Consider the following 26,140-nt stretch of genomic DNA (forward strand, 5'->3'; position numbering starts at 1 on the left):
TTCAATTCATTGGAACTTTATTTATTGAAATTAGAATAAATGTTGGAGAACATCACGAATGACCGACTAAGAAATATTGTTAACGCAATTCATTTTGCTAAATAAAGCTGTCGTTCTTATGGGGTACGTATCTTTTAAATGTTCATTAAGAATCGAGTTGTCAATCCTTAAATATTGAACAATAACGTTTTTAAAAATTAAGAATATAATAGAAAAATTATTAAGATAACAATATATCAAATATTTTACCAATATTTTGCATTCCGCTTTTCGAAACAAACGTCGCGCGACATGTGCAACATAAATACAAAAAGCTTTATCACATTGAGATATCAAGATATCGATAACTCACAGGTGTTCGATAATCCCTGATTGAGTTGTGAAAAGTGATTAATAAATATCGCATCTGAGTAAACTAAATAAAACCCATCTAAATGCATGAATTGGTTCCTGAACACTCTTTGAATGTAATTCATTCCAAGAATTTATTAGTTAGAGAGAACATTCGCGTACGCGTGTGTCATTTCGACTGATTGTGAGAATAAAGATAGATAGAAGACCAAATAACCGTCGCAATAATAATTCTTATTTTATCTAATTGGATCCTGATGGAACAGTTGATAAAATTTCAACATCTCGCGATTATTGACTACGTCCCACCGTTGATAAGAAATCTCTCCGAATTCTCACCTGCGTGATAAGCTACCGGGGGCATCAGGTGGCTCGATAAACGCGATTTGATATGATGACGCGACGCCGGTCATTCCAGACAGTTGTTCATTCGATCTGGGAAAGGGAACAGTATTAATGGATATCTAAATGTCGCGAAATTCTCGCGGATATATCCGACAGTTCGACGAGCGAGTCGCGAATAAATCTCCACGAGGTGAGACAGAAACTGCAATTCGTAAACGAAGTCGTGACATTTTAGTTTACAGTGACCATTAAAAAATTACACGGAACGGATTATGGTGAATTTATTCGTCGGGAACGAAGCCGTCGCATTAAGTTTCGAACGAAATTACGACGGAGGCAATCGACTATACCTGCAGCTCTAAAATAAAGAATGTACAATCGAGCATTTAGAGCGTGGAGATATTTACTGTGCGGACGCGGAAACGCGAACGGAAGCGTGAGATGAGAATTCGTTCGAGGAGGTTGTACATTGTCGAAGAGTAGTATTTATCACGCTAATCTTGCCCGCGATATAATAGCAATTAACTATAACGTCTCGAAGCTGCGCGTTCAATCATCGAGATTGCTGCTATTGAGATACGGCGGAATCGAGCGATTTCGGAACGTCTAGGCGTAAATCCCTCGATTAATAGCGATTCCCCGTACTTATACGCCCGCAGTATGACGCGACCGGAAGCGTTCGGTCTTCTTCTCGCGCTGTGTTGCGTCTTGATCTCGGCGGACGAACAGTTTTGTGCGTGGTACGGTCAATGCGGAATGTCGGACGATATAATACCTCGGGTGCGGGCTTGCGTGCCAAAGAACATCACCGCCCAACCGATCAACGATGCGGCGTCCGAAGCTCTTCTGCGGAAGAGATGTCCGCACTTCTTCGAGAATGACGGTTTGTATATTAAAGTATATATTTTTGATTTTTTTTTCGAGATCGTTTCCGATTGCGCGATTGTTAGCGGTTGGAGAGTGCCAAGTGCGGCATCTCCGTTTCGAGGATATAATTACGCGCGCTTATACATATATATAATTCATATGGAACGTGTTCGACGTCCTGCAGAATCACCGATAACATGCTGCGACGCCGAACAGATCGTCACGATGGACGATAGCATGCAAATGGCGGAAAATATTCTCGGCAGGTGTCCGACTTGCATCCGAAACGTGTTTCGACAGATCTGCGACATGACTTGCAGTCCCGAGCAGGGTCGATTCGTGAAGGTGACCAAGAGTTCCGAAGCAAATGGTGTCGAGTACGTCGTCGAATCTGAGGTGATCCCCCCAAGAGTCCATTTTGACTCTCATACACATTTCTTGATCTTCTATTGATAAATATTAACAAATAATAAATTAATACGTGTAAAGCAGCTAGCAGATAACTCGAATAGCAAAATTAAAATCAATTCGTTACGAAAAAATTTAAACGTTGCTGACCGTACTTTAGATTCATCTCACGGAAGAATTCATAAATGGGACGTACGATTCCTGCAAAAACGTTGTCAATCCTACCAGCGGAAATTTGGGCATGGATCTGGCCTGCGGTCCGCACGGAGCCAGCAGGTGCTCCCCGAAATTGTAAGTATAAGCAGCAGCATATGACGCGCACACGCGATCGTCGAAACAATGAATAAAATGAAACAGAACCGCAATATATATGGCGTATATAATTCTTAAAGGTGGTACGAGTACATGGGCGATGTCAAAGCGAACATTTTTACGCCCTTCCAGATGACATACATTTACGATGCGGCTGACGAATGGGGTGCCGAGCCGTGGAATGCTGTAACAAAGAAATGCAGCGAGGCTTACGACGTAAGTGCGAGAATTATAAGCGCTTCCGATCTCTCGCGTTAAAGGATCCACGAAGCTTATTTACGCGTCTTAAATTTATCATGTTAAGTTTGACATTTTTTAAAATTATTTTTGGGTTTGCCAGAACTCGTCCATAGCCTGCAGCTGCGTCGATTGCCCCACCGCGTGTCCTTTCATCGAATTAGAGATTGAGTCAAATAATACGTTTATGATCGGCGAATTTAATGGCTACGGTGTCATAGCGGCTATACTTGTCATTTTAATCCCAATTGTAGCAGGTGGCACGTATACTTTGCTCAACAATCGTAAAAAAGGTATGAACAACACAGGAAAATCAATCTTTAATTGATCTTGAAATTTAAAAAAAATTCTGTTTAGTATTTCAAATTGTTCAAGCACTTTCTTCCTAGATATTTTTACATTTCTAGGTTCTACCAAACCGCCAGCAAAAAAAACAGACGGAAACTGTACTCAAAGCTATCAAAAAGTCTTCGAAGTGGCCTTCGCTGCATGGGGAACAGGTAATTACGTATCTTTTCTAAATATAATTTTTTATGTTATATGTATTTGTGCGTGATATCGTAATGACAGAAAACTATTGATAGCAATTTTTTCGATACAGGATACAATTTTTAATTAAATTAAATTATATATTCATATTTAATAAATATATATTATAATGTATCTCTCCACCCCCTCCCCCAATTAGGTATAACTTAAAATCACGTTTGCAACAGAGAATTACTATTTTTGACATAGTATGAAATAGTATTAGATATTAAACAATTATTTTCCTGCCATACGATTATATAATATGCGGAGAGACAAACTTTTAGCTGCGAATAATAAATGTTAACGATATTCAACAGCGTTCGCCAAGTATCCTATCATCACTTTGTTCACGACCTCATACATCGTTCTTGGTCTGAGTTACGGAATTAACTACCTTTCGGTCACGGTGAACCCAATAGAGATATGGGCAGCGCCGAATAGCAGATCGAGGCTAGAAAAGGATTACTTTGATAATAGATTCCAGCCGTTCTATCGGACCGAGCAAATCTTTATAAAATCAATTGGTCTTGATACGGTAAGATATTGCGGTAATTATACCTAATTGCTATATAATAGCAATTAATATACCTCTAACATTCTTGTATAAATATCCAAATAAAACTCGATATAAGGTTTTTATCGTACTATACTCTTAAATATTTAAAAATTTCTACCTTTTAATGTAAAAATAAATATTTTCGATACGCATCACGATAGATAAGGCATAATACTTCGATTGGAGTTATGTGGTTCGGACCAGTGTTTAACAAGGAGTTCTTGCTAAAAGTATATGATCTGCAGCAGCAGATTCTTCAAGTACGTTCGTACAATTAAACGTTTTAATACTCAGATTTTAATACTGCGAGATATAATAGAAGGATCTGGCTAATATTTTTTACGTTTGTAGTTAGGCCAAGAAACTGGCGAAGGACTGGAAAAGATCTGCTATGCTCCCGTACAAAGCGAATTTACCGGACCGGTTACTCTTAATCTCTGCACTGTGCAAAGTATATGGGGATATTTCCAGAATAACCTTGCTACGTTCAATAAAACAGAGATAAAAGGAGGATATAAAACTAATTACCTTGATCAGTTGTACATGTGTATGCAGTAAGTAATAGTCAATTTACGCGTTTGTTTGCCTAATAAATCACGCAATGGTAACACTCTCAATAAAAATTTACGATAGTGATAGTTCTATGCATTTTCCTCTTATATAAACCCATTATTTATAAATCGAAATTTTAATAATAATTCAATTTAGTTAAAGTGAATAATTTCCCAATCGAAGAGAAATGTGAACGTGCTTAGTAAATTTTAAGTAACAAGTTATCGAATCTTTCTTCCAAAAGCATATTTTTTATTTAATAAAAATAGTTTTAAAAATTCCATTTTGTTTAGTACTTAATAAATGGTCTTTCAGGAATTCTTTTCATCCAGACTGTCTGGCGCCGTACAAAGGACCCATAATTCCTACCATAGCAATCGGAGGTTTTCTGAAAGAAGGCGAGTTTAAATACGATTCCTCCGATTACATTAAAGCGACCGGACTAGTCTTAACATTTCTGGTGAAAAATTCGCTTAATGAATCGGACCTCGTGACGATCAATAAATGGGAACAGCGGTGTGTAAAAATCAAGAGAGAAAGAGAATGGAATCGCCGAAAAAAAAAAAAATAATTGTTAATGCGTCGTGAATTGATGTACCAAACCGCGCGATCATTGTAAATTTTAGCTTCCTCGATTTTATGGAAAAATGGAACGAAGATGGTCGACCGGAGTTCATGGACGTCGCATGGTCCACCGAAAAATCGATACAGGACGAACTAGATAGGACGTCGAAAGCGGAAATGATAACGGTGATTATTAGTTACCTCGTCATGTTCGTTTACGTTGCCTTTGCACTCGGCAAAATCAAGACTTCCGTTGCCTGTTTTGTAAGTATTTATCATCATAAACAATACCACGAAATTATAAAATATATAAACATATGGTGCAAAACGCTTTTATTGTAATTTCCCATTTTCCAATTTAGGCCGAAAGCAAAATCGTATTGAGCGTCGGTGGAATCATCATAGTCATAGCATCGGTCGCTTGTTCTGTCGGTCTTTTCGGCTATGCTGGCGTGCCAACCACTCTGCTCACAATCGAGGTATTATAATTAATTTGAAGACGTATAATCCCAGTTAAACGTTTGCTTTATTACATAAAATCTACATTTCAATTTCTCGCAAATACGAAAAACAAATTAAATTACGATAATAAAGTATATTAAAATAAATAAAGTAAATTATTTTTAAATAATGCTACAAGAATTCACGTAATCGAGAATGTACATGGATCCTTATCAGTCAAATGTAATTTAAATATATTTAAGAGACGTTTACACACATAAACAACAATTTTAATGGTGAATTGTTATTCAGGTAATTCCTTTCTTAGTGCTGGCTGTCGGAGTCGACAACATTTTCATCTTGGTGCAAAATCATCAGAGAAATAGTCGGAAAGTCGACGAAACAATTCCAGAACACATCGGCAGGGTTCTGGCCGCAGTCGGACCCTCGATGCTGCTTACCAGTACATCCGAATGTTTCTGCTTCCTTATTGGTACGTACGTAAAAATATCATACAAATTATATTTTTAAAAAACAAGAGTAGCGTCTTTCTCTATGTTTGTAATTATAAATATGTAAAAAATAAAAATTTCAGGAGCGTTTTCTGCAATGCCAGCGGTCAACACCTTTGCGATGTACGCCTCGTTATCGATTTTAATTAATTTTCTCCTTCAAATAACGGCCTTCGTCGCTTTATTGTCCCTCGATTCCCGGAGAGCTGAGGTAAATTTATATAAATTTTTAATAAAAATTTTGCCATTCTATGTAAGAAAAATCGTGTCTTCAATAATTAATAGATATAACAAATGCAAATTGATATTATCTTAGTTATATTTATTTTATTCAATTATTTCAATCTTTGTCAAGAATTTTAATTATCCTAACTAACAATTAATACCCCGACTTTACGAGATTCTCATGCGTCAATTTTTAAAACAAACGATAAATATTTTTTAGAATAATCGCCTGGACGTTTGCTGCTGCGTTTCCATCAAGGATGATTCGAATGTCGACGAACGCGACGGTATCGTTCATGCAATCTTCGAGCGTACGTACACGCCGTTTCTGATGAAGACGCCGGTCAGAATTGTCGTCATAGTGATCTTCGTCGCCGCTATCGCTACTCATGTCACAGTCTTTCCGCAGATCGAGATTGGATTAGACCAGAAGCTCTCGATGCCCGAAGATTCTTACGTTCTCAAATATTTTCAGGTAAAGAATAATATAGAAAAGAATGAAAAAAAAACCGATGAAAATCATTCTAATCCTAATTGTTACAATACAATTCAACTCGCAGTCAATCATTTATGCTTATAAAAATCAAAGCGAAAAATCTCTTATTAAAACTAAAGAGAAAGTATTTGTTTTATATTATTTTTAGAATATTATACGCGGAATATTACACGTTACATTGCATTACAGCTTTAGCGAATGTTATATTTTTAGTACATGGAGGACCTTTTGTCGATGGGCCCACCCGTGTATTTCGTTCTGACAGAAGGCCTGAATTACAGCAAGAGGGAGGTACAGAACATCATATGCGGCGGTCAGGGATGCAATACGGATTCCTTGTATACGCAGATATATTCGGCTGCCAATCAATCCTCCGTGTTTGTATCTCTCAATTTTTATAATCTCGGAAAAATGTGTGTTGCAAAGCATAAATAAAACTAAGGAAATATGACTAACATATATATAGCTTTTCTATTTCATGTTTTAACAGAATGTTAATTTCTGTTTTATTATGTTAATTTTATATCAATTTGTCGTCTCGTTCCGGAGATCTTTGCAGCTACACCAAGCGAAAAGTTGCTTGAAAATGTCACGCAAAATGTGGCGACAAGAATTTTATCTATTATAATAATTGCAGGTCCTACTTGTCTAAAGCAGCCTCATCATGGATAGATGATTATCTCGATTGGTCGACGATTAGTGGCTGCTGCAGATATTTCCAGGCCAACGAATCCTTTTGTCCGCATGATAGAGGTATGTGTCGGCATCATGTAAAACTATTATTGATATATGTGCTTATATGTATACGTGTGTAATAATAATATCAATTTTCGAGAAACACATGCTCTTTAAGCTTAGCAAGTTTAACTTGACCTCAATAAAATAATTTACAGGCGGATTCTGTAAGCTATGTGACATTACTATTGACGAGAATATCTCTCGTCCGAATGAGATGAGTTTCAGGAAGTTTATCCCCTATTTCGTGAACGACGTTCCAGATGCAAAGTGCGCCAAAGCTGGCAGAGCTGCTTATTTCGACGTGAGTCAACGTCGTTAGACGTAGAAAAAAATAGTTATTTTTAGCATTTTGATAATCTATTAAATGGAGAATTTTTAACGCGCCACAAAAACAATTTTTTTTTTCAATTTCCTAAACGTGGCAGCAAAAATTCAAATTAAAAATTGAACTTTTCTTTGATAATAAAATTTGAAACTTCTTGCTTGAACAGGCATTAAATTATTACTACGATGAATTCGGTCTGACCAATGTGAACGATTCGTATTTCATGGGTTATCATACTCCATTAAAAAAATCATCCGATTGGTACGAGGCGCTGCATGCCGCCAGAGTAATATCGGAAAATATCACGAATATGATCAACGATGCTAAGGTGTCCGAACAAAAAGTCTATGTATTTCCATATAGGTAAGTAATAAGATTTTATTGCGATATTTAAAAAAATTCCACATTTTTAAACAAATGTCTAATCTTGAAAAATGGATAGTCTCGCAAAATAAAATGCTACAAAATAATTTTTTTTTTATTATGGTACTTTTTTGCTGTTGTATTATTAATTATCGAATAAATTTTTCGTTGCGTGTTTCAGTGTATTCTACGTGTTTTATGAGCAGTATTTGACCATCTGGCAGGAAACCTTGTCGTCCATAAGTTTATCTATTGCCGTGATCTTCGTAGTGACGCTATTTCTCACAGGATTATCATTATTTTCTGCATTGATAGTCGTTCTTACTGTCTTGATGATAATAATCGATTTAGCAGGCTTAATGTACTGGTGGAACATCAGTTTGAACGCAGTTTCTCTTGTAAATTTAGTCATGGTTCGTACTAAATTATTAATATTTATCCACTTCTTTTCTTAAATCATTTCATTTCTTCTCCCCAATAAAATAACATCAGTTATAAGTATTAATTATTATAATTAATATTTAATAATTAATTATAACATTTTATCAGTATTTAATATTACATGTGTGTATGTATAAAATCATTGTATTATTGTATCATTATTTTAAAAAAATTTGTTATTAAATTATGTAATAAAGTAATGAAATTGTTATGTGCTAAAGTATGAAATTTTGTAGGCGGCTGGTATCTCCGTGGAATTCTGTAGCCATATAGTGCACTCCTACATCACTTCTGGAGCGATGACGAGGGTCGGTAAAGCATCGGAAGCCCTTTCCGTCATGGGAAGTTCTGTAAGTCCAATTAAATGTCGCGAAACACAAACGATATCTCTTAAAGTTTAAATAACCTGAAAGAACTTGATTTTCCCGAACAAGTAAAATATTAAATTTATATATTTATATACATATATATTTATTCTCTCGTGCTACTTCCCAGGTATTCTCCGGAATTACTTTGACCAAATTCGTAGGAATCATAGTGCTAGCGTTCGCGAAGACGCAGATTTTCCGAGTTTTTTATTTCAGGATGTATTTGGGTATTGTTCTGTTCGGAGCGGCACATGGTTTAATATTCTTACCAGTATTATTGAGCTTTATAGGTGAGTGACGCATAATCGTTGAGATTGCTAATTTTATGTAATAGAATGTGTAGTGCAATAATATAATTATTATTATTACAGGACCTGTATAAGAATATTATATGAAACCGGTAAAAAAGACCCCCTCCCCATTTGTGTAGAGATTGCGTTTAGAGAGAGCATGATTAGCGCGTAAATTATTTCATAACATGACTACGAAATTTTGATTTCTGTATCGCTACTCATATATGTTTACTACATGCATTAGACTGAATACACAACTGTGTATATTAATTAATGTCACGATCACCATGTATATAATCGTACATATGTATATTCAGCGCGAACCAAAGTGCAATCTTTTATTAAACGTGTTTTTATTATGTCGCGTGCATTAATATGAATGTTTTGCCTCTTACCTTCCCTTCTTTCTTCCCTGCTCGAACAGCAAAAAAATATATTTTGATATGTGTGCATATATTATTAGGTCAAGTATTTAATAAGTATTTAAATAAGTATTTAAATTTATAACTTTAACAGTATTCATTATTCGAAATAATTGTGATATTAAACATTTAAAAGATATAACTTGTTCTTCATCTACCAACTAGGAGTCGATGGAGCTAGATGAAATAGACTATTTACTTTAAGATGTAACTTAGTATTTTATTTTTAATGAGTATCACAGGCAATATGTGACAATATATGTGCAAAGTTATTTAATAAACCATACAAAGAAAATATCTGGTTGGATTTTATGAAGCTCGCAGGAAAATCATTCAAGATATATCAATCTTACATTTTTATTGCACAAGAATGCGTTTATTTGCATATATACCTGGATTACAATTTCTTACATTCTTGTACTTTGAGAGGGAATATGCTTGACAGTAATGTTAAAAGTATTCGCAAATATAGACTCGAAGCATAAATTTAAAAAAAAAAAAGGTAATTAATGCTACTTCGATACTACTGATACTATTCAATTTGCGACTAGCCTTTCTGTAGACTTCCAGCTCACAAGAACGCGCCTCCGCGAAGACGTAAAACTAAGTGGAGTGTGGATTCCTTTTGGATGTTATAATCGGAAAGAGTTCTGCCGTCTTCCAGCTGCTTGCCGGCAAAAATCAAACGCTGTTGATCCGGAGGAATTCCTTCTTTGTCTTGGATTTTAGCCTTCACGTTTTCTATGGTATCCGAAGCTTCGACCTCGAGGGTGATGGTTTTACCCGTGAGAGTCTTTACGAAGATCTGCATTCCTCCTCGAAGACGCAGAACCAGATGAAGCGTAGATTCTTTCTGGATGTTGTAGTCGGAAAGAGTCCTGCCATCTTCAAGTTGCTTGCCGGCAAAAATCAAACGCTGTTGATCAGGAGGGATTCCTTCTTTGTCTTGGATTTTAGCCTTCACGTTTTCTATGGTGTCTGAAGCTTCGACTTCGAGAGTGATGGTTTTACCCGTAAGAGTCTTTACGAAGATCTGCATTCCTCCACGAAGGCGCAGAACCAGATGAAGCGTGGATTCCTTCTGGATGTTATAGTCCGATAGTGTTCTACCGTCTTCCAGTTGCTTGCCAGCGAAGATTAAACGCTGCTGATCAGGAGGGATTCCCTCTTTGTCTTGGATTTTGGCCTTCACGTTTTCTATGGTGTCGGAAGCTTCGACCTCTAGAGTAATGGTTTTGCCGGTGAGAGTCTTCACGAAAATTTGCATTCCTCCCCGAAGACGCAGAACCAGATGAAGTGTGGATTCCTTCTGGATGTTGTAGTCAGAAAGAGTCCTGCCATCTTCAAGTTGCTTGCCGGCGAAAATCAAACGCTGTTGATCCGGAGGAATTCCTTCTTTGTCTTGGATTTTAGCCTTCACGTTTTCTATGGTGTCTGAAGCTTCGACTTCGAGGGTGATGGTTTTACCCGTGAGAGTCTTCACGAAGATCTGCATTCCTCCTCGAAGACGCAGAACCAGATGAAGCGTGGATTCCTTCTGGATGTTGTAGTCGGAAAGAGTCCTGCCATCTTCAAGTTGCTTGCCGGCGAAAATCAAACGCTGTTGATCCGGAGGAATTCCTTCTTTGTCTTGGATTTTAGCCTTCACGTTTTCTATGGTGTCTGAAGCTTCGACTTCGAGGGTGATGGTTTTACCCGTGAGAGTCTTCACGAAGATCTGCATTCCTCCGCGAAGGCGCAGAACCAGATGAAGCGTGGATTCCTTCTGGATGTTGTAGTCGGAAAGGGTTCTACCATCTTCCAGTTGTTTACCAGCGAAGATCAGACGTTGCTGATCCGGAGGAATACCTTCTTTGTCTTGGATCTTAGCTTTGACATTCTCTATGGTGTCAGATGCTTCCACCTCGAGGGTGATGGTTTTCCCAGTGAGAGTTTTCACAAAGATCTGCATGGTGAATCTGTAAATAATAAGAGAAGAAATATTATATATTTCATATGACTATTATTACAAATCTGTTACAATACAATAATTAAAATTATTACAAGTTTTAACTGTAAAAATACAAGATATCTGAGAATGGAGAGATTTAATTTAAAGTTTACTTTACATAAGTTCAGTTTAAAAAATTGACTGTCGAAGAATCAAGAAAAATACATTTGGAAAAGAAATACCGAGTATTCAATATTTCAATAAAAATCTTGTGCTTTCCAAGGGCGAACGCACAATTCAGGAAAAATAAAGTATACTACAGGGGAATATACTTTATTTCAAGTTTCTGTATTTCGCAATTACTATTAATTTTTACACATTGTCACACAAAATCGAAATTGACAGAAAAGGCAAAAAATTAGTTACTTCAACTGCACTAAAGATTCACTTTAATAAAAACAAGAATAATAATTTTATAGCACATTTGATCCCAACGGAGTATACTTTTTCCCTTTTTGCATAATTTAATGTATCTTATTAAATATAACAGTCTTTATACAAAATGCGTCGCAGTCACGAGGCTCCGGCTGCGGTTCGCTTAGCGCTATTTAAAATCCTTCGAAGCGTATGATTCACGAAGAAATCAGGACAAAGAAATCCATATTGCGTAGCATTGCAACAGCAAGCGAATCGCAGCCTTCGTAAATATACATATGACGCGTCTACCCGTATCGTGGCGTCTGTCGAAAAGGACAAAATGATCCATTTCCTTCTGGCGCTCTATTTAACCCTGTTAGATGTAATACAAAATAAAGCTTAAAATCGCGTTACTTTTTGCGTGAACGAACAGCTGAAAGCTTGCTACAAAAGCCTAATGCGCAACGTAAATCGATCGTGCGGTAGGAGAGGAACTGTAACTGCACAAAATGGATGGGACTTGGCGTCGACAAGAATCAGAAATTTCCAACGGCGTAACAGCAACGAATTTTCGCGCACAACGGCGAGACGGATAATCACCGATCGCTTACCTGAAGTCGAAACAATCCGCAGTTAACAACTCGTGTTGCAATCGAAACTCTTCGATAAAATATGCGCACGGACAATCGTTCACGGACCAACTTTCACGAAGAAGGAAGAAGTAGACGCGTTGCTTTACGCGTTGCTTCCAGCCAATCCAGTGGTTAGGTTATATTTCGCGTCCCTCTGAATCTATCACGTGACCAGATTTGACGCTCGAATCCAGCGTCGAGCGTCATCGTGAAATCGCACCTTAGTCGTAATCGTAAGGCCATAAGAAAATAGACCAATCACACTCGATTATTCTTCGAGCGCGAGGAGAATAATCGACTGTGATTGGTTTATTTTCTTACGGCCTTACGATTATGGCTAATGCTGGGTCTACAATGCGAGTCGCAAAGTCGTGAGTCGCAAGAATTGACCAATCACAGTCGAATTTGAGGAGAATATTCGACTGTGATTGGTCAATTCTTGCGACTCACGACTTTGCGACTCGCATTGTAGACCCAGCATTAGCCATAATCGTAAGGCCGTAAGAAAATAAACCAATCACAGTCGATTATTCTCCTCGCGCTCGAAGAATAATCGAGTGTGATTGGTCTATTTTCTTATGGCCTTACGATTACGACTAAAACTTTGTTACGTGCAATGGCCTTAAGGGGATCCTGGAGTGACAGCGACAAGGCATAATCGGTCTAAGCAATATCTTTGAATTGGCTGAACAGAATGGAAAATCCTTTTACACGATTAAAGTACGCACAAAAATGTAGAGGGCTGTACATGATTTTTTCTGATAAACTAAAAAAAAATTTTATTTTTATAAATATTGTCTTCACCTGACGACAATATTTGCTTTATACAAAAATTCTGCAGTTTTTCTATAGAAAATAGTGATGCAGCCCTCTACAAAAAACTGTCAGGAATAATATCGTGCAATTAGAAGTAAGATTTGAAGCCTAAAAAGAAAGATATTACTTAGACCAGTGGAAGATGCAAGGTTAGGTGCTATCCTTGTCTATATCCTTGTCTATACAAGGACAGATATAGTCGGTGAGCACTTCTTTATCGACGCTGATCGAGTTCGCCTGCGGCTCCAGCATCCCCTTAAGTACAATTTTAAGATGTCATTAACCAATCACAGAGCCGTATTAGCATCTTAAAATGTTACTTAAGACGGTCTTGAAATAAGATCTGATTATGAATACCGGCCTATGTGTATATACTTATATAAGTAAGCAGAGTCAAGAGTTGTTTGATAAATCAATGTAACAATTTAATGAACATAATTTTAATGACAATTATAATAATTTAATTTCTATTTGTCGAAAATTTTACATATTTATTATTGTTAATAGACAAAAGATCAGTATATGTATCGATATGTATGTATTACTAATGTATGATATTTTGTAATTTTTAAATATGTAATAAAATGTGCATTACTGGTACAAGAAGTGTTTTTCTACATATCCCTTCACATTCCTATTTCCACATACAAAATATATTGTAAGAATTGCAATTCCTAAAAATTTAAATTTAAAAATTTTAGCACAAAAATCTAAATTCATTAAAATCAATAAGTATAAAAAAATATAATTGAGCAGGTAGCACTATCTAAAATTCATAGAATATCTTGAATACATGGATAGTTTCAAGAATTTTCTCAACTTCTAAAAATTTATCAATATAAAGAATTTTTAATTCCTGAGTTTATAAAATAAAGAATTTTTAATTCTTGATTTATCAACATAAAGAATTTCTAATTTCTGATTTATCAACATCAAGATTTTTCAATTTCTGATTTATCAACATCAAGAATTTTTAATATTTGATTTATCAACATCAAGAATTTTCGATTCTTGATTTATCAACATAAAGAATTTTCATTTCTTGATTTATCAACATAAAGAATTTTCAATTTCTGATTTATCAACATCAAAAGTTTTCAATTTTTGATTTATCAGCATAAAGAAGTTTGAAAATTTCCAAAAATTTTATCAACAAAGAATTTTTAATATGGGATTAAAAAGATTTTTTGGAAGGAAAGGAAAAAAGGGAAAGGTAGAATAAGTAATACTTCATAGTTTCTATAATAATAAGAGTTATTAGAGGGACTCTAATATAGTATGATGCTAAACTGCCATCTTAATAATTAATAGGGACACACTGGAAGAATTTTAGGAAAAATATTTATACGTTAACAATTATAAATTATATATAAAGGACCCATGGCAATATTAAAATAAACATATTTCTCGAGTGTCACATGTGTATTTCGGAGCTTCGATTTTCTCACCGAGCGTCGAGCGACGGCATTCGCCGCTCTTTCTCGTTGGCTAGCATTATTCAACAGCATTATACAATTCTTTATCATCTAATTTTGTTCGAGAGAGAGTATGCCTCGCATTAAAGGATCCATAGCAATATTAAAAATAAACATATTTTTTGAGATTTGTCTATAGTGTCGTTTGTCATATTTCGGAGCTTGTATATGTATATCTTTTTATTAGACTTTCCCGATACTTGAATTTTCAAGGCTTTCGAATTTCGCGGCGCGCGGCGCGGAAGCCTGTATTTCCACTAGATGTCAGGACGGCAAGAGTCGGCGCATTTGGCAGTTTAGTTTGACAGTCTTGGTCGGAGCTGAAAATTTGAGGGACGCTCGCCAGATCTTCGCCGAGTCTCCTTCTTTTCCGGTGCGCTCTTTTGGGTGACCGTGTCTTGTTTAGTTTTAGCTGCTGTTGAATCTTTCTCCATCTTCCACAATGAGGATTTATAAGGATATTTTCACCGGTGAGTAAATGAAGAACGACTCGCGCGATCGTGTGAGCCAAGTATTTTTCATCTTTTGTCGCCGAGACACAATAATGGGAGCGAAATGCCTAAATGATGGCATCTCGGAATTCGGCGATATTCGAACACATGGAGAAATATTCTTCCTATCATTTCTCCGCATGGAATTACACGCAAATACCTCGATTTTTCACGATTTTGACGAATTATCGCGATTATTGTAGTTTAGCTTTTGTTGTAAATTTGCCATCATATACCTAACCTCCCCATATGTTCTCGAAGATTCGTGAGATTGCTGGAGCAACGTGTAGTTACGATAAGATTGTGAAATGTAGAGTCCGCACGAAATAAGATATTTAATCCGAGAACAGGCGCCTGAGGTGATTTTTACACCCCAATATCGAAAAAAAAAAACATTACAGTCATTTCAAATCATTTTTTATTTTTTTAATATTTTTTGGTTTTCCAGTAACTGTTGAGTAAATCTATATATACGTACATATTGTCCTCAAATACTAATAAATTATAGAGCGATAAAAAATATGCAATATGTAATTAATAACAGTGACTTTTAAATGGGATGTAAAAATCGCCCGAGGTGACCATTCATGAAAAAAACAAGAAAAAAAAATCAGGCATGGGTTGGATCTCTAGGATTATACTTTTCTGTATATATTTTAGGAGATGAGATGTTCTCCGATACCTACAAAATCAAGCTGATAGACGATGTGCTATATGAAGTATATGGCAAGGTACATATATATATGTTACTTAAGAAGTACCTTACGCAAAGAAAAATGGCGTAACATTTTTACATTTAATTTTTTAGTTAATTACCCGTAGGTCGGGTGACGTTGAAATCGCTGGTTTTAATCCGTCTGCCGAGGAGGCTGATGAAGGTACCGACGTAGCGGTAGAGTCTGGCGTGGACGTTGTGTTGAACCATCGCCTTCAGGAAACATTTGCCTTTGGAGATAAAAAGTCTTACACGTTATACCTCAAAGACTACATGAAGAAGTAAGTATCTTCTATGTAGATTCATTGGTTTCAATTTATTTTGCAGTAATGGCAAAACTAAATAACCTATGCTACTACTATATTTTATATAGTTGAATAATATCTATTCTGCATCACGTTAACATTTTTTTAAAATATTGTAAAGATTAAGGAATTACTAACAAGCTTTTAAGGTTAATGAATTAAGATGAGTCACGTTAATGTGACTCATTGATAAAATTAATTATGTAACAATTTCCAGCAAATCATATAGCTTTTCCTAGAAGAGTAATAAAATGAAAGAATTTTTTTTTCTATTTATTTATGAGTTGTCTATTCATTTATATAAATAAAAACATATATTTGTAAGTAACGTGTGTTCTATGCATGTTATTCTAAAAATATTTGCTAAATTCTGTTTGCAGATTAGTGGCGAAGCTAGAGGAAAAGTCACCTGATCAAGTAGAGGTTTTTAAAACAAATATGAATAAAGTTATGAAGGATATCCTAAGCCGCTTTAAGGAATTGCAATTTTTCACCGGTACTTCAATGGACATTGATGGAATTGTGGGCCTCATGGAGTACCGTGAGATCGATGGCGATTCTGTGCCTGTACTCATGTTTTTCAAGCACGGTCTTGAAGAAGAAAAGTTCTAAGTAACCCTTAGATACTCAATAAATTGGACAAATTTTGTGAGTCATATTCTTAATATTATTATTAATAAGAGTCTTATTCTTATCTTATTTTTATTTATTTATTATGCTGCATTATGTTTAATCCTTTTTTATGATGTAAAATTGAGATGGAAAAGAGGAAAAAAGAGATTAAATAGGATATATATATACATGTAAAAATTCATGACCAACACGTTTTATTTGTGTTTGTCATTGCACAAACATGTTAGATCAAATTGGCAATCAGATTCTCGCTGCGACGTCTTTCTAGGCGCAGCGACTAATGTTAACCAGACATCTTCAATTATAATGCAATATTTTACTTTAACTAAAATTAATATATTACTGATGCGATAGAGACTAATCTTTATTTTGGTATATGTTTTTTTTTTTCAGGTAAACCGAAAATCAAGACTGCACACATGCTGGAAAGCTGTGAAATTTAGTTAAAAAATATGAAACAAACAGTTCGACTTCCAATCTTAATTTGCAATGCAACTAACTTACAATACATTCAATAAAATCTCCGTTAGTGACTATTTCTTGATAACTAATTGTACATATTCTGTAACATGAGAGAAAGTGGCAACAGGATTCTTCATAATGTGCAAGCAATTAGTTGTGAAAGATATATGTAATAATGTTTTTGTTTTCGTGTCCAATTTCGTATTAGGTAATTTTATTTATATATATTAAAAAATGGAAGATGGGGAAAGAACTTGCAGTGATGGACTTACATCGATGATGTAACGATTACAATTATGTTAATATCCATATTAAGTGGCAATTTCTGAACCATATTCGACTTTAATATGTCCATCGTAAATAAAAAAAATGTTTTTCGATAATTTTTATTTTATTTATACTTTCCACATTTCGATTTATTTATATCTTCCTTCGTTCCTTGATTGCTCCCTGTAGTTTAATGAATGTAACATACGTATTTGTGAAAGTTTTATAATTTAAAATGCGTCCAAGCATTTATATATATATACATACATTTTTTACGAGATACGGATGCTTCGGAAATATATTGTTATTTTAATTATTACATTCAGCTCCTTTTTTCCTTAAAATAGTAGAAGTGCCATGTATATATATATATTTGTCACATATTGCACTTTACATACACACGTACATGTGTAAGCAATCATAATTGTACATTTGTCCATTATAAATCGAACGACTATGTGAAAGATATGAACTTTTACTGCTTCGTATGCGGAAGTATGATGCACAAAACCTGTCTGCCTCTAATAAATACAGTTAATAAATTATACTGCAAAAAAAAGAAAATCAATCGACTTATTTATCCTCGTTTGTAAGCGTACAATGTGAGTAAAGATGTACAAGGGCGGGTCTGTAAATGGTACAAAAATATGACAGTCTTTTTCAGTTCATAAAAATATTATATTTAGATAAGTCAGAATAGACGATCTATCTCTTGGCGCGAAACCGTACATTATATTTCTTTACTCAGGGATTGTTACTAGCCATACTGTTGTACAAGTACACTCATCAGCATCACTCCCCTTGTTTTGCACATTCTTGCCGTTCAACAATTTCTCTCACCCTCTCTCTCTCTTACTCTCAGTCTCACTCTCTTTCTCTCCCTCTCTCGCTTTCCTCTTCTACATCGGGATCTCTATTTATCTCTCTTTCTCTCTCTCTCTCTCTCTCTCTCTCTTACGTTTCTACATATTATTTTATATACCCTCATCTCTCGCTTTCTGTGTGTGAATATATTACTCTTATTCTTCCTAAAACATTCGCTCTCTCCTCACCTGAGAACTCGACGCCCGCCGTACGTGATACTTTGCACATGTTCCGTACCGTTATATATTTGAAAAAAGGTGTACTTTTACAAAAGCGTATTTCTTAATAGTTTAGTAGTAAATATAGTATAAGTATGTAGAGACAGATCTTTTTCGTAATCTACAAATGGATGCGCAAATGAAGAATTCGTTCCGTTAACTATTAAATGAAACCATATAACTTACAGCTTAAAAAAAGATACGAGATGGACTCTTGAGGGATGTACATACACACATACATATATGCACATAAAAAATACATATATATATACGTAAAATAAATATATATAATATATTGGTATATAAAATATATATTATAAATATATATATGCTCATGTGCACACATGTACAATTAACTATATTGCTTTGCTATCTAACGGAGCACAACCATATAATAGTGTCGTTGGTTATTAAAGCCAGTGAAATAAATTAACATTTGCGACAGAGTATCGTACAACACGCCAACGTCCCACCGTAACGCAAGCGGGAGACATCGAAAGTCGCGGTGCTTCGACGATTCTATAAGAAACGGAGCGAATTGTATATCGGAGACTTGTATCGCATGAAAAATAAAGAAGAAGCGATGTTCGATAGGCATTCGTATGCATTCGCCGATTAAATGGTTAATCCGTAAAGTGGAATGTTACATATTCAACATTTATCGACATACAATTACAGTTCACGATCGAAGTATATCCTTTGCAATCGGCTTTGCAATCGAAGCGCTTTTTTTTTTCCTCCCAATGTCGTCTAAGATATTTTAAACACGCCTCGTCGACCTCGCGCGAGAGAAAGGTCTAATTCGAAATTATCAACGAACGTTTTTTGTGTGTGTTTTTCGCGTGTGTATAAACGTGCGCGTTCTCGGCTCTCCTCCGCGCGGGCCAGAAGAGATAATGAAAAAACGGCCGACTCCGCGGAGAGTATCGCATTTACGATAATTATTCGAAATAATATTTGATAATGGCAGTCATACAAGATTTAAACTTATTAACTTTCTTAATTAGAGATTGCCCATACGTAAATTGTACGACGTTTATACATAGATGTAACATACTGGCTTACAGTTTAGCTCGTTAAAGGTACGGTACTTTTAGTAGGACACCTGCTACTATTTTTTGTTGTTGTTAAGTTGGGTATAACTTACGCGCTTGATAAGAGTAAAACGGTATATTATTAACATTATCGGTACCATTATTAATATTATCATTATTATTGTTATTTATTACTATTTATTATTATTATTATTAAACTTATTTGTACTGATCTATGTAGAATGGGTGCGTAGAAAGGGTTTCAATATGCTATGAAAAGATGCCCTGTCGTTTGCCTTTTAAATACTGAAGTGACAGAAAAAGCTACGGGGATTTCACAAATTAAAAAATGTGTCAATCAGACGTTCAAATTATCGAAAAGAGAGAGAGAGAGAGAGAGAGAGAGAGAGAGAGAGAGAGAGAGAGAGAGAGAGAGAGAGAGAGAGAGAGAGAGAGAGAGAGAGAGAGAGAGAGAGAGAGAGAGAGAGAGAGAGAGAGAGGAGAGAGAGAGAGAGAGAGAGAGAGAGAGAGAGAGAGAGAGAGAGAGAGAGAGAGAGAGAGAGAGAGAGAGAGAGAGAGAGAGAGAGAGAGAGAGAGAGAGAGAGAGAGAAAAGAACGACATGCAACGGAAAAAATGTATGTCCAGGGTTTGCATAAGTACAAGACACAAAAGCGAAGAAGATATACGATAGATACAAAAGTAAAATATAGTATCCGTTGCTATTTTTACTGTACAGAAAGATATTACACAGCGCACCCGATTCTTCCAGGACAGTGTTACTAGATAAGATTGTTACTACACACGACTTGAGCATCGTACCATTTCAATGATACTTCAAAGAAGTATGGCAAAAGCATTTAAGTTTATATTAAAGTATACTCGGTACACACACGTACACACACACACACACACACACACACACACACACACGCACACACACGCGATCCAGCATTTTCTTCCCGAACGGTGCTTCGCGAAAGAAGCTCAGTGTGTTATTTATGCTTTAGTAAAACATCACGGCATTCCAAAGACCACTCTTGTAAAATCCTCTTACCTTATATAATGTATCTGATCGCAGGACATTAGAGCTCATTAATCTGTTTATCTTTGTTAATTCTTTTCTTTTTCTCTTTTTCCTGATCACTACTGAGGTTGTTGCATTTGTATTTGTGAAAGAATTCGGTTTATATATATTCATATATTATTTATATATATATGTATAGATATATTTCCGTTTTTAACATTTATATATTTATATGAAACTTCATTCACAGGTAGCTTCATTCGCGCCCTCCAATCCTAATGGTCACTTACAGCATCGTTTTTATATTTTGTGAGGAATTTGAAGAGGTGATCGCTAGTCGCGCGATTGTTCAGAGGTAATTTTGGTCAGGTGCTTCGTCAATAAAAGTATTCAAGTAACAATTGTACAATCAAACGATAAGTTTGGTTAATAGAATCTCGCTCTTTTTTATCTGCGCTCCTACTTAATAAATCAAAAGTGACTTGAATCACGTCTATATATATATATATGTATATATGGGAAATTAATTCGATTTACATACACGATATTGCTCCTGCATCCGCATTAATATGCCATTAAATATAACTCGTCTTCCCTAAATGATAAAGAAAAAAAAAACGCTAAAATAGGCATCTGAAATGAATAGTAACTCCAGCATGTTATAAAAAAAATTATGAATTTAATATTGTGTTTTGTTTCCCACGGTACGCATAACATTAAAAACTCTCATCAAGTAGATAACAATAACCAACAACTAACAATCGTAGGCATTCACGCAAAAATAGAAATATGTTTAATAATATACAATAATATTATCATAATTTATATTACTGAAGTAAGTATGATCATTCCCTTACTATTTCTAGAGTAGTAGAGTAAATCGTATCAATGATTAGAGCTGAAAGAGTCCGAGAAAGCATCAAATATTTTGTACAACATTCGCAAAAATGATGAAATATTATTCCACAATTGATTTTATTTAAAATAAAAAAATAATTTTACATCTGAACGCTCACATTTTACAACATAATTGCATCGAGTCATTAATTATAATCATCAAACTTCATAAATTCGTTACAAAAAAAAAACGATACGTATAAATCTAATATTATAAACGTTTACGTATCTCTATTAAATGAACAAATTATTGTACAATATTACACATCTAAAAATTTTTCCAAACGAAGAACCGAGTCAACGCGATGTTGACATAAAACTATTAAAATTTGACTATCACATAAATTATGTCGTTAATCCAATTTCTTCACAAGTAGAAATAGTTAACAGATAGAATAGTAATTAACAGTCTCGAGAAAAATATATATATGTATATATACGTTTTGTACATATATATCTTTATATATCTAATAACATTTAAATTTAGAAAATAAGCCGCTGAGCAAACATTTGCAGATAATGCTCTGCTTTATGTAATTTACAAGTCTGTCGGATCCATCAGCTCACGTCATGTGATACGCAATTCTGTAAATTACTAACAACGAGAGGGTTTCTATCTTAATCCTGTGTCCACGATCAGTAGTTAATTCTTATCGTATGCTAAGATTTTTATAGTTTTAATTATACATCTGAAACAGCTCTTTTTTTTCTTTCGAAGATTCGAGAGCTCTTGCATCTTTGTTTTTAATCTGCTTTCGTGCATTGAACATTCTCCGGGGGAAAATAAATCTCACTGCCAGTATACTATGAGAAAAAGTAAATGTCTATACTCTCTCTACTCTATTTTGCTGCCATGTCGAATTTGTACCGGACACAGAAGACAGCATTCCAGTACTGCAAATGTGTATACGCGTAGTAAGAGTCTGTCATATCGTTAAATCTAAATATTAAAAGATTAACGAAGAAGATCCGAGTATATATCCGAGCGTGCATTTTACCAAAAGGAAACAAAGAGATAAACGGAAACCCTAACACCTTGAAAGTAAATACTTCGTTCGCACGCTCTGACGTCCGATTGTTGCACTTCTGATATTCCATCACGGACACATGCTGCATAAAAAAAGGGGACTACCATGTGTATATTTAATTTAATTAATAATGAATTAGTAAGTTCGTTTTCTCTCCTATACTCTAAAATACAAAACAATAAATTATCGTTAAACTTGCGCACTGAGCGTAAGGGGATACGCATTTGATGCAAGTATGTATGTATACATATCTATATGCAAATAGTGGCTCTTTAAAGTAACGATCCGAATCGAGGCAGAGTTGGAATGTAAAGGTGTCCGAGAACTCGCGAGCACAGAGTCGCGTCTTCGTCGGGCGTCCGCCGTCAAAAACGGCATTGTCGAAGCAACCCGCGACGTTGAGAAAGAGAGGCGAGATAGATAAAAAAAAAAAAGAGAGACCGAAAAGTAACAAAGTGCAAAAATAAAAAAAAGAAACTTAATAATTCTAGGAACTTCTGTGACTGTGAAAGGTGCGGTCCGACGAAGACGCGATATTCTGTCCGAACCAAGGATCGATCGGCACGAAATATCGTGTGGGAGACACGATCTTCGCTCGGATGATGGCACGACACATGTCGCAGGCTAAAGAGGCAGCGATTGTGATTAACAATATTTTGTACAGATAATTCTCTGTCTATGTAGCTTTCCATAAATTAACGTCGTCAAACTTTATTTATCCACCGGATAAGTCGAAGTAAATTTCTACGAATTGCATTTGCGTCTTGCAAAGTATCGCTAACCGTCGTAACAAATTTAACCGATTCGAGAAATTAACTAATTAACTAATTAACGACCGACAACATCGAAACCTGAATTGCAGACCGCAGCTGTCAGACAGCGCTCAGATGTATACAGACGTATACAAGCTGTACAAAGACGCAGACGCGTACGCACGCACTTATGTCACTATTTTCCCGTATGTGCGTGGCGTCGTCGACCAGTAAGACCGCCTCCTTACGCTGGACATAAGAGTCGCTAAGCTCTAACAAAAACATAAATAACAGGGCGAGGAGAGGAATGGGAGAAGGAGGGAGGAGGCGGGGGGGGGGGGGTGGCGATGAAGAGAAGTAAGTAAATTCCACCTCGCTCGACACACGGATAGTCTATACTGCGACGCGGGGGAAAGGCGACGTAGTACAGAAATCGTTGCATCTCGAATGCGAAACTCGACTCGAATGCGGGTCCTATCCTCTTTCGTCGTAGTCGTCGTCATTATCGTCATCGTCGTCGTCTTCTTCTTTTACTTCTTCCTCTTGTGTTCGTTTCTTTACTTTTTTTTTACATATCGGTGTGCCCCACAACGCGGCACACCTTCTGCTCCTAAGGATCCGACGGTAACTCCAACATTTCCGTGAGGAAGCTTTCGAGCGGCGCCTGGCCGATTAACTTAGAGAAGAACATGTGCTCCAGACACTTGAGACCGATCGAACGGATTGATGGCAGGCGAAGCAGCAGCTTGGCGAATCTGCTGGTGTCCTCCGGACAGTTCACGCGGGTGTACTCTTCTAGAGCGGCGTAGATCTTCTCGCGCAGCAGGCTGACCTCATTTACGGACTTGAGGCCTTTCACGTCGGGATTAAAAAGAATAATGGATCTGCACATTAAAAAATAATATTGATATTAGATCGAAAGCCATTCGTTAATTGGATTCGCTTCATTTAGCTTGCTTATGTCAAAAAAGAAAAGAAAAAGAAAAGGAAAAAAAAAAGAAAAATACGATCCCAGAATTAAGAAGAAAAGAATGAATGGCAAAGACATTGACAAACAGTCAGTTTCCGTTTCACGTCAATTCAATCGTCGGAGTTCTATTAAAGATTCATTAAAGATTATTCTTGGCAGTCACCTAAGACATCCGAGTTCGGTCCTGTCCATTTTCATCTCGCGCATCTTCGACACCAGCTCCGAGAGCACGCGATCGAATATCGTGGACCCGAGCGCATTTCCCGTCGCATTTCGATGCAACGAGCCGTCCGTTGTCAGAATGATATTGTCCTTCGAGTCGATGGAACGGTAGGAGAAGGCAGCTATTTGCAGCTCGCTCCAGCCAGCCTTGAGCAAAATCGCCTGATCCTCCACCGGCAACGACGTGAAGTGCGGGATATGCTTTGCCCATGCCACCAGCTGGAAGATTTGTTGATTCGTTGTGCAGTTGGAAATGTGCGACACTGCGTTCTGCGCATTACAGAAAGGTAGCAAATTAGTGGAGAGTGCGCTTCGATGGGATAGCAGGGCGCCGTTCTGCGAACAACCACTAATGACAATTACAACGCCGAGATTCTTTATAGAACGGCATATATATATATCTCTATAAAAACTACGATAAAATTACGTTCAAGCTATATCTTTATAAAGATCTCACGTACATAAATTTGCGCTATCTTGCAATGTATATTAAAATCTAAATTATAAATTCTTAATTTAGGTGACGCATAGATCCCGTATAGGAGAATCGAATTCCGAGTTCGATCCTCGATTTTTCATCCCGTGTATGCCTTGACTTTACAAGAGATTATAGTTGTGAGTGAAGAATTGTAATTCATTTGAGGAATAATAAATTGTGTGATAAACATACATAATAAATTCTTATTTTATACCGCGAGATTATTCTTACAATTAGAAATAGTATATCCTAAGACGTATCTAATAGCGACCTACATACATATCCTTAAACAGCCATTTCGTTATTACTATTATACATATCTAAACTTCCGCTTTTCCCTCCCGCCAGGAGGAGATACGCCTACACGCGACACGCATCGACACGCGATATCTTCATCACGGGCGCGAATATATTTACCTCGTAATTTCCCTGCTCTATCTTACACTCGACACGTTTCTCCGCTTCGAGGATACGCTCGATCGGCATGTCCGCGTGCAAACTGCTCGTGCTCTCCACCTCGCTCTGATCCCGCTCCTTAGTGCGCTGACGTTCCTCCTGCACCGCCTCCCTCTTCATCCCCATCGTCAGGCACTTCTGGTACCGGCAGTACTGACAGCGGTTTCTCTGTCGCTTATCGATGATGCAGGTCTTCTCCTCGCGACAGGCGTACGACAGATCCTTACGCACGGTCCTCTTGAAGAATCCCTTGCATCCCTCGCAGCTGAAAGACGAGCTCGCTTCAGATAATGACAATGTAACGCGGCATTACACGCCGTTATGTTGCAACTTTACGCGATCGTTTCTATTATTAAAAAAAAAAAAAAAAATGGAATTCGATCTCTGAAGGGCACTCTTCGATTGAACGTAGCTGAATGTTCTTTGCCTTGAAATTTAATTTAAAAAATTTTTAAGTAAAGGCTCGAGTAAAGGTGAAGTATCGGTCAGGCTGAAGAAAATCATTGCGCTATCCACGACACTCGACAGAAATAAATCACGATCGAGTTGGAAGGTATTTACAGCGTCATTACATTCTATTATATCGCAGTTAATTGCAATTATTCCATTGTACAAATGGAGATGCATTTATCATGAGACAATTACACTCCATGCTCATTTCTCTCAAAGTGGATTCCGGAATTCATTGTGCTTTATCATCGCGATG

At 36.3% G+C, this 26,140-nt stretch overlaps 4 protein-coding genes across 13 annotated transcripts in view; 2 read left to right on the forward strand and 2 right to left on the reverse strand.

The window, feature by feature from the left end:
• The first annotated feature begins 763 nt into the window (after positions 1 to 763).
• On the forward strand, positions 764 to 9,284 carry LOC139769191 (NPC intracellular cholesterol transporter 1 homolog 1b). The gene is made up of 23 exons (XM_071700064.1): positions 764 to 1,579; positions 1,748 to 1,959; positions 2,132 to 2,262; positions 2,364 to 2,499; positions 2,624 to 2,813; positions 2,928 to 3,020; positions 3,369 to 3,586; positions 3,769 to 3,867; positions 3,959 to 4,161; positions 4,475 to 4,675; positions 4,786 to 4,987; positions 5,086 to 5,202; positions 5,477 to 5,657; positions 5,760 to 5,887; positions 6,122 to 6,376; positions 6,611 to 6,774; positions 7,035 to 7,150; positions 7,291 to 7,436; positions 7,627 to 7,823; positions 8,005 to 8,236; positions 8,501 to 8,614; positions 8,760 to 8,922; positions 9,004 to 9,284. Exons 1-23 carry the CDS (start codon positions 1,357 to 1,359, stop codon positions 9,012 to 9,014), a joined length of 3,732 nt encoding a protein of 1,243 aa, XP_071556165.1. The 5' UTR covers positions 764 to 1,356; the 3' UTR covers positions 9,015 to 9,284.
• A 412-nt stretch (positions 9,285 to 9,696) lies between these two features.
• Positions 9,697 to 12,466, reverse strand: LOC139769192 (polyubiquitin). 4 transcript variants are annotated; one of them, XM_071700065.1, is made up of 2 exons: positions 12,306 to 12,466; positions 9,697 to 11,305 (listed from the first exon to the last, which is right to left on the reverse strand). In XM_071700065.1, the coding sequence occupies exon 2, from the start codon at positions 11,296 to 11,298 to the stop codon at positions 9,919 to 9,921; it is 1,380 nt and encodes a 459-aa protein (XP_071556166.1). In that variant the 5' UTR covers positions 11,299 to 11,305; positions 12,306 to 12,466; the 3' UTR covers positions 9,697 to 9,918. The 4 variants fall into 4 exon arrangements, with proteins under 4 accessions (XP_071556166.1, XP_071556167.1, XP_071556169.1 ...); XM_071700066.1 differs by lacking the exon at positions 12,306 to 12,466 and adding an exon at positions 12,004 to 12,145; XM_071700068.1 differs by lacking the exon at positions 12,306 to 12,466 and adding an exon at positions 12,109 to 12,130.
• Positions 12,467 to 14,933: 2,467 nt separating this feature from the next.
• Tctp (translationally controlled tumor protein) lies at positions 14,934 to 17,606 on the forward strand. 2 transcript variants are annotated; one of them, XM_071700088.1, is made up of 5 exons: positions 14,934 to 15,087; positions 15,769 to 15,839; positions 15,917 to 16,104; positions 16,509 to 16,776; positions 17,155 to 17,606. In XM_071700088.1, exons 1-4 carry the CDS (start codon positions 15,060 to 15,062, stop codon positions 16,738 to 16,740), a joined length of 519 nt encoding a protein of 172 aa, XP_071556189.1. In that variant the 5' UTR covers positions 14,934 to 15,059; the 3' UTR covers positions 16,741 to 16,776; positions 17,155 to 17,606. The 2 variants fall into 2 exon arrangements, with proteins under 2 accessions (XP_071556189.1, XP_071556190.1); XM_071700089.1 differs by having other exon boundaries at positions 15,039 to 15,087; positions 15,931 to 16,104.
• A 93-nt stretch (positions 17,607 to 17,699) lies between these two features.
• Positions 17,700 to 26,140, reverse strand: part of Usp (retinoid X receptor ultraspiracle) — a 67,389-nt gene continuing 58,948 nt past the window's right edge. For all 6 annotated transcript variants that reach the window (XM_071700081.1, XM_071700079.1, XM_071700078.1 and 3 more), the window contains 3 exons: positions 25,396 to 25,699; positions 24,442 to 24,770; positions 17,700 to 24,192 (listed from right to left, as the gene is read on the reverse strand). In XM_071700081.1, coding sequence (XP_071556182.1) covers positions 23,919 to 24,192; positions 24,442 to 24,770; positions 25,396 to 25,699 — 907 coding nt within the window. In that variant the 3' untranslated portion in view covers positions 17,700 to 23,918. The remainder of the gene's footprint in view (positions 24,193 to 24,441; positions 24,771 to 25,395; positions 25,700 to 26,140) is intronic.

Source organism: Temnothorax nylanderi, unplaced genomic scaffold (assembly GCF_030848795.1).
Source record: "Temnothorax nylanderi isolate EJ_2023f unplaced genomic scaffold, tnyl_v1.0 TNYL_tig0020_pilon, whole genome shotgun sequence".
NCBI lineage: Eukaryota > Metazoa > Arthropoda > Insecta > Hymenoptera > Formicidae > Temnothorax > Temnothorax nylanderi.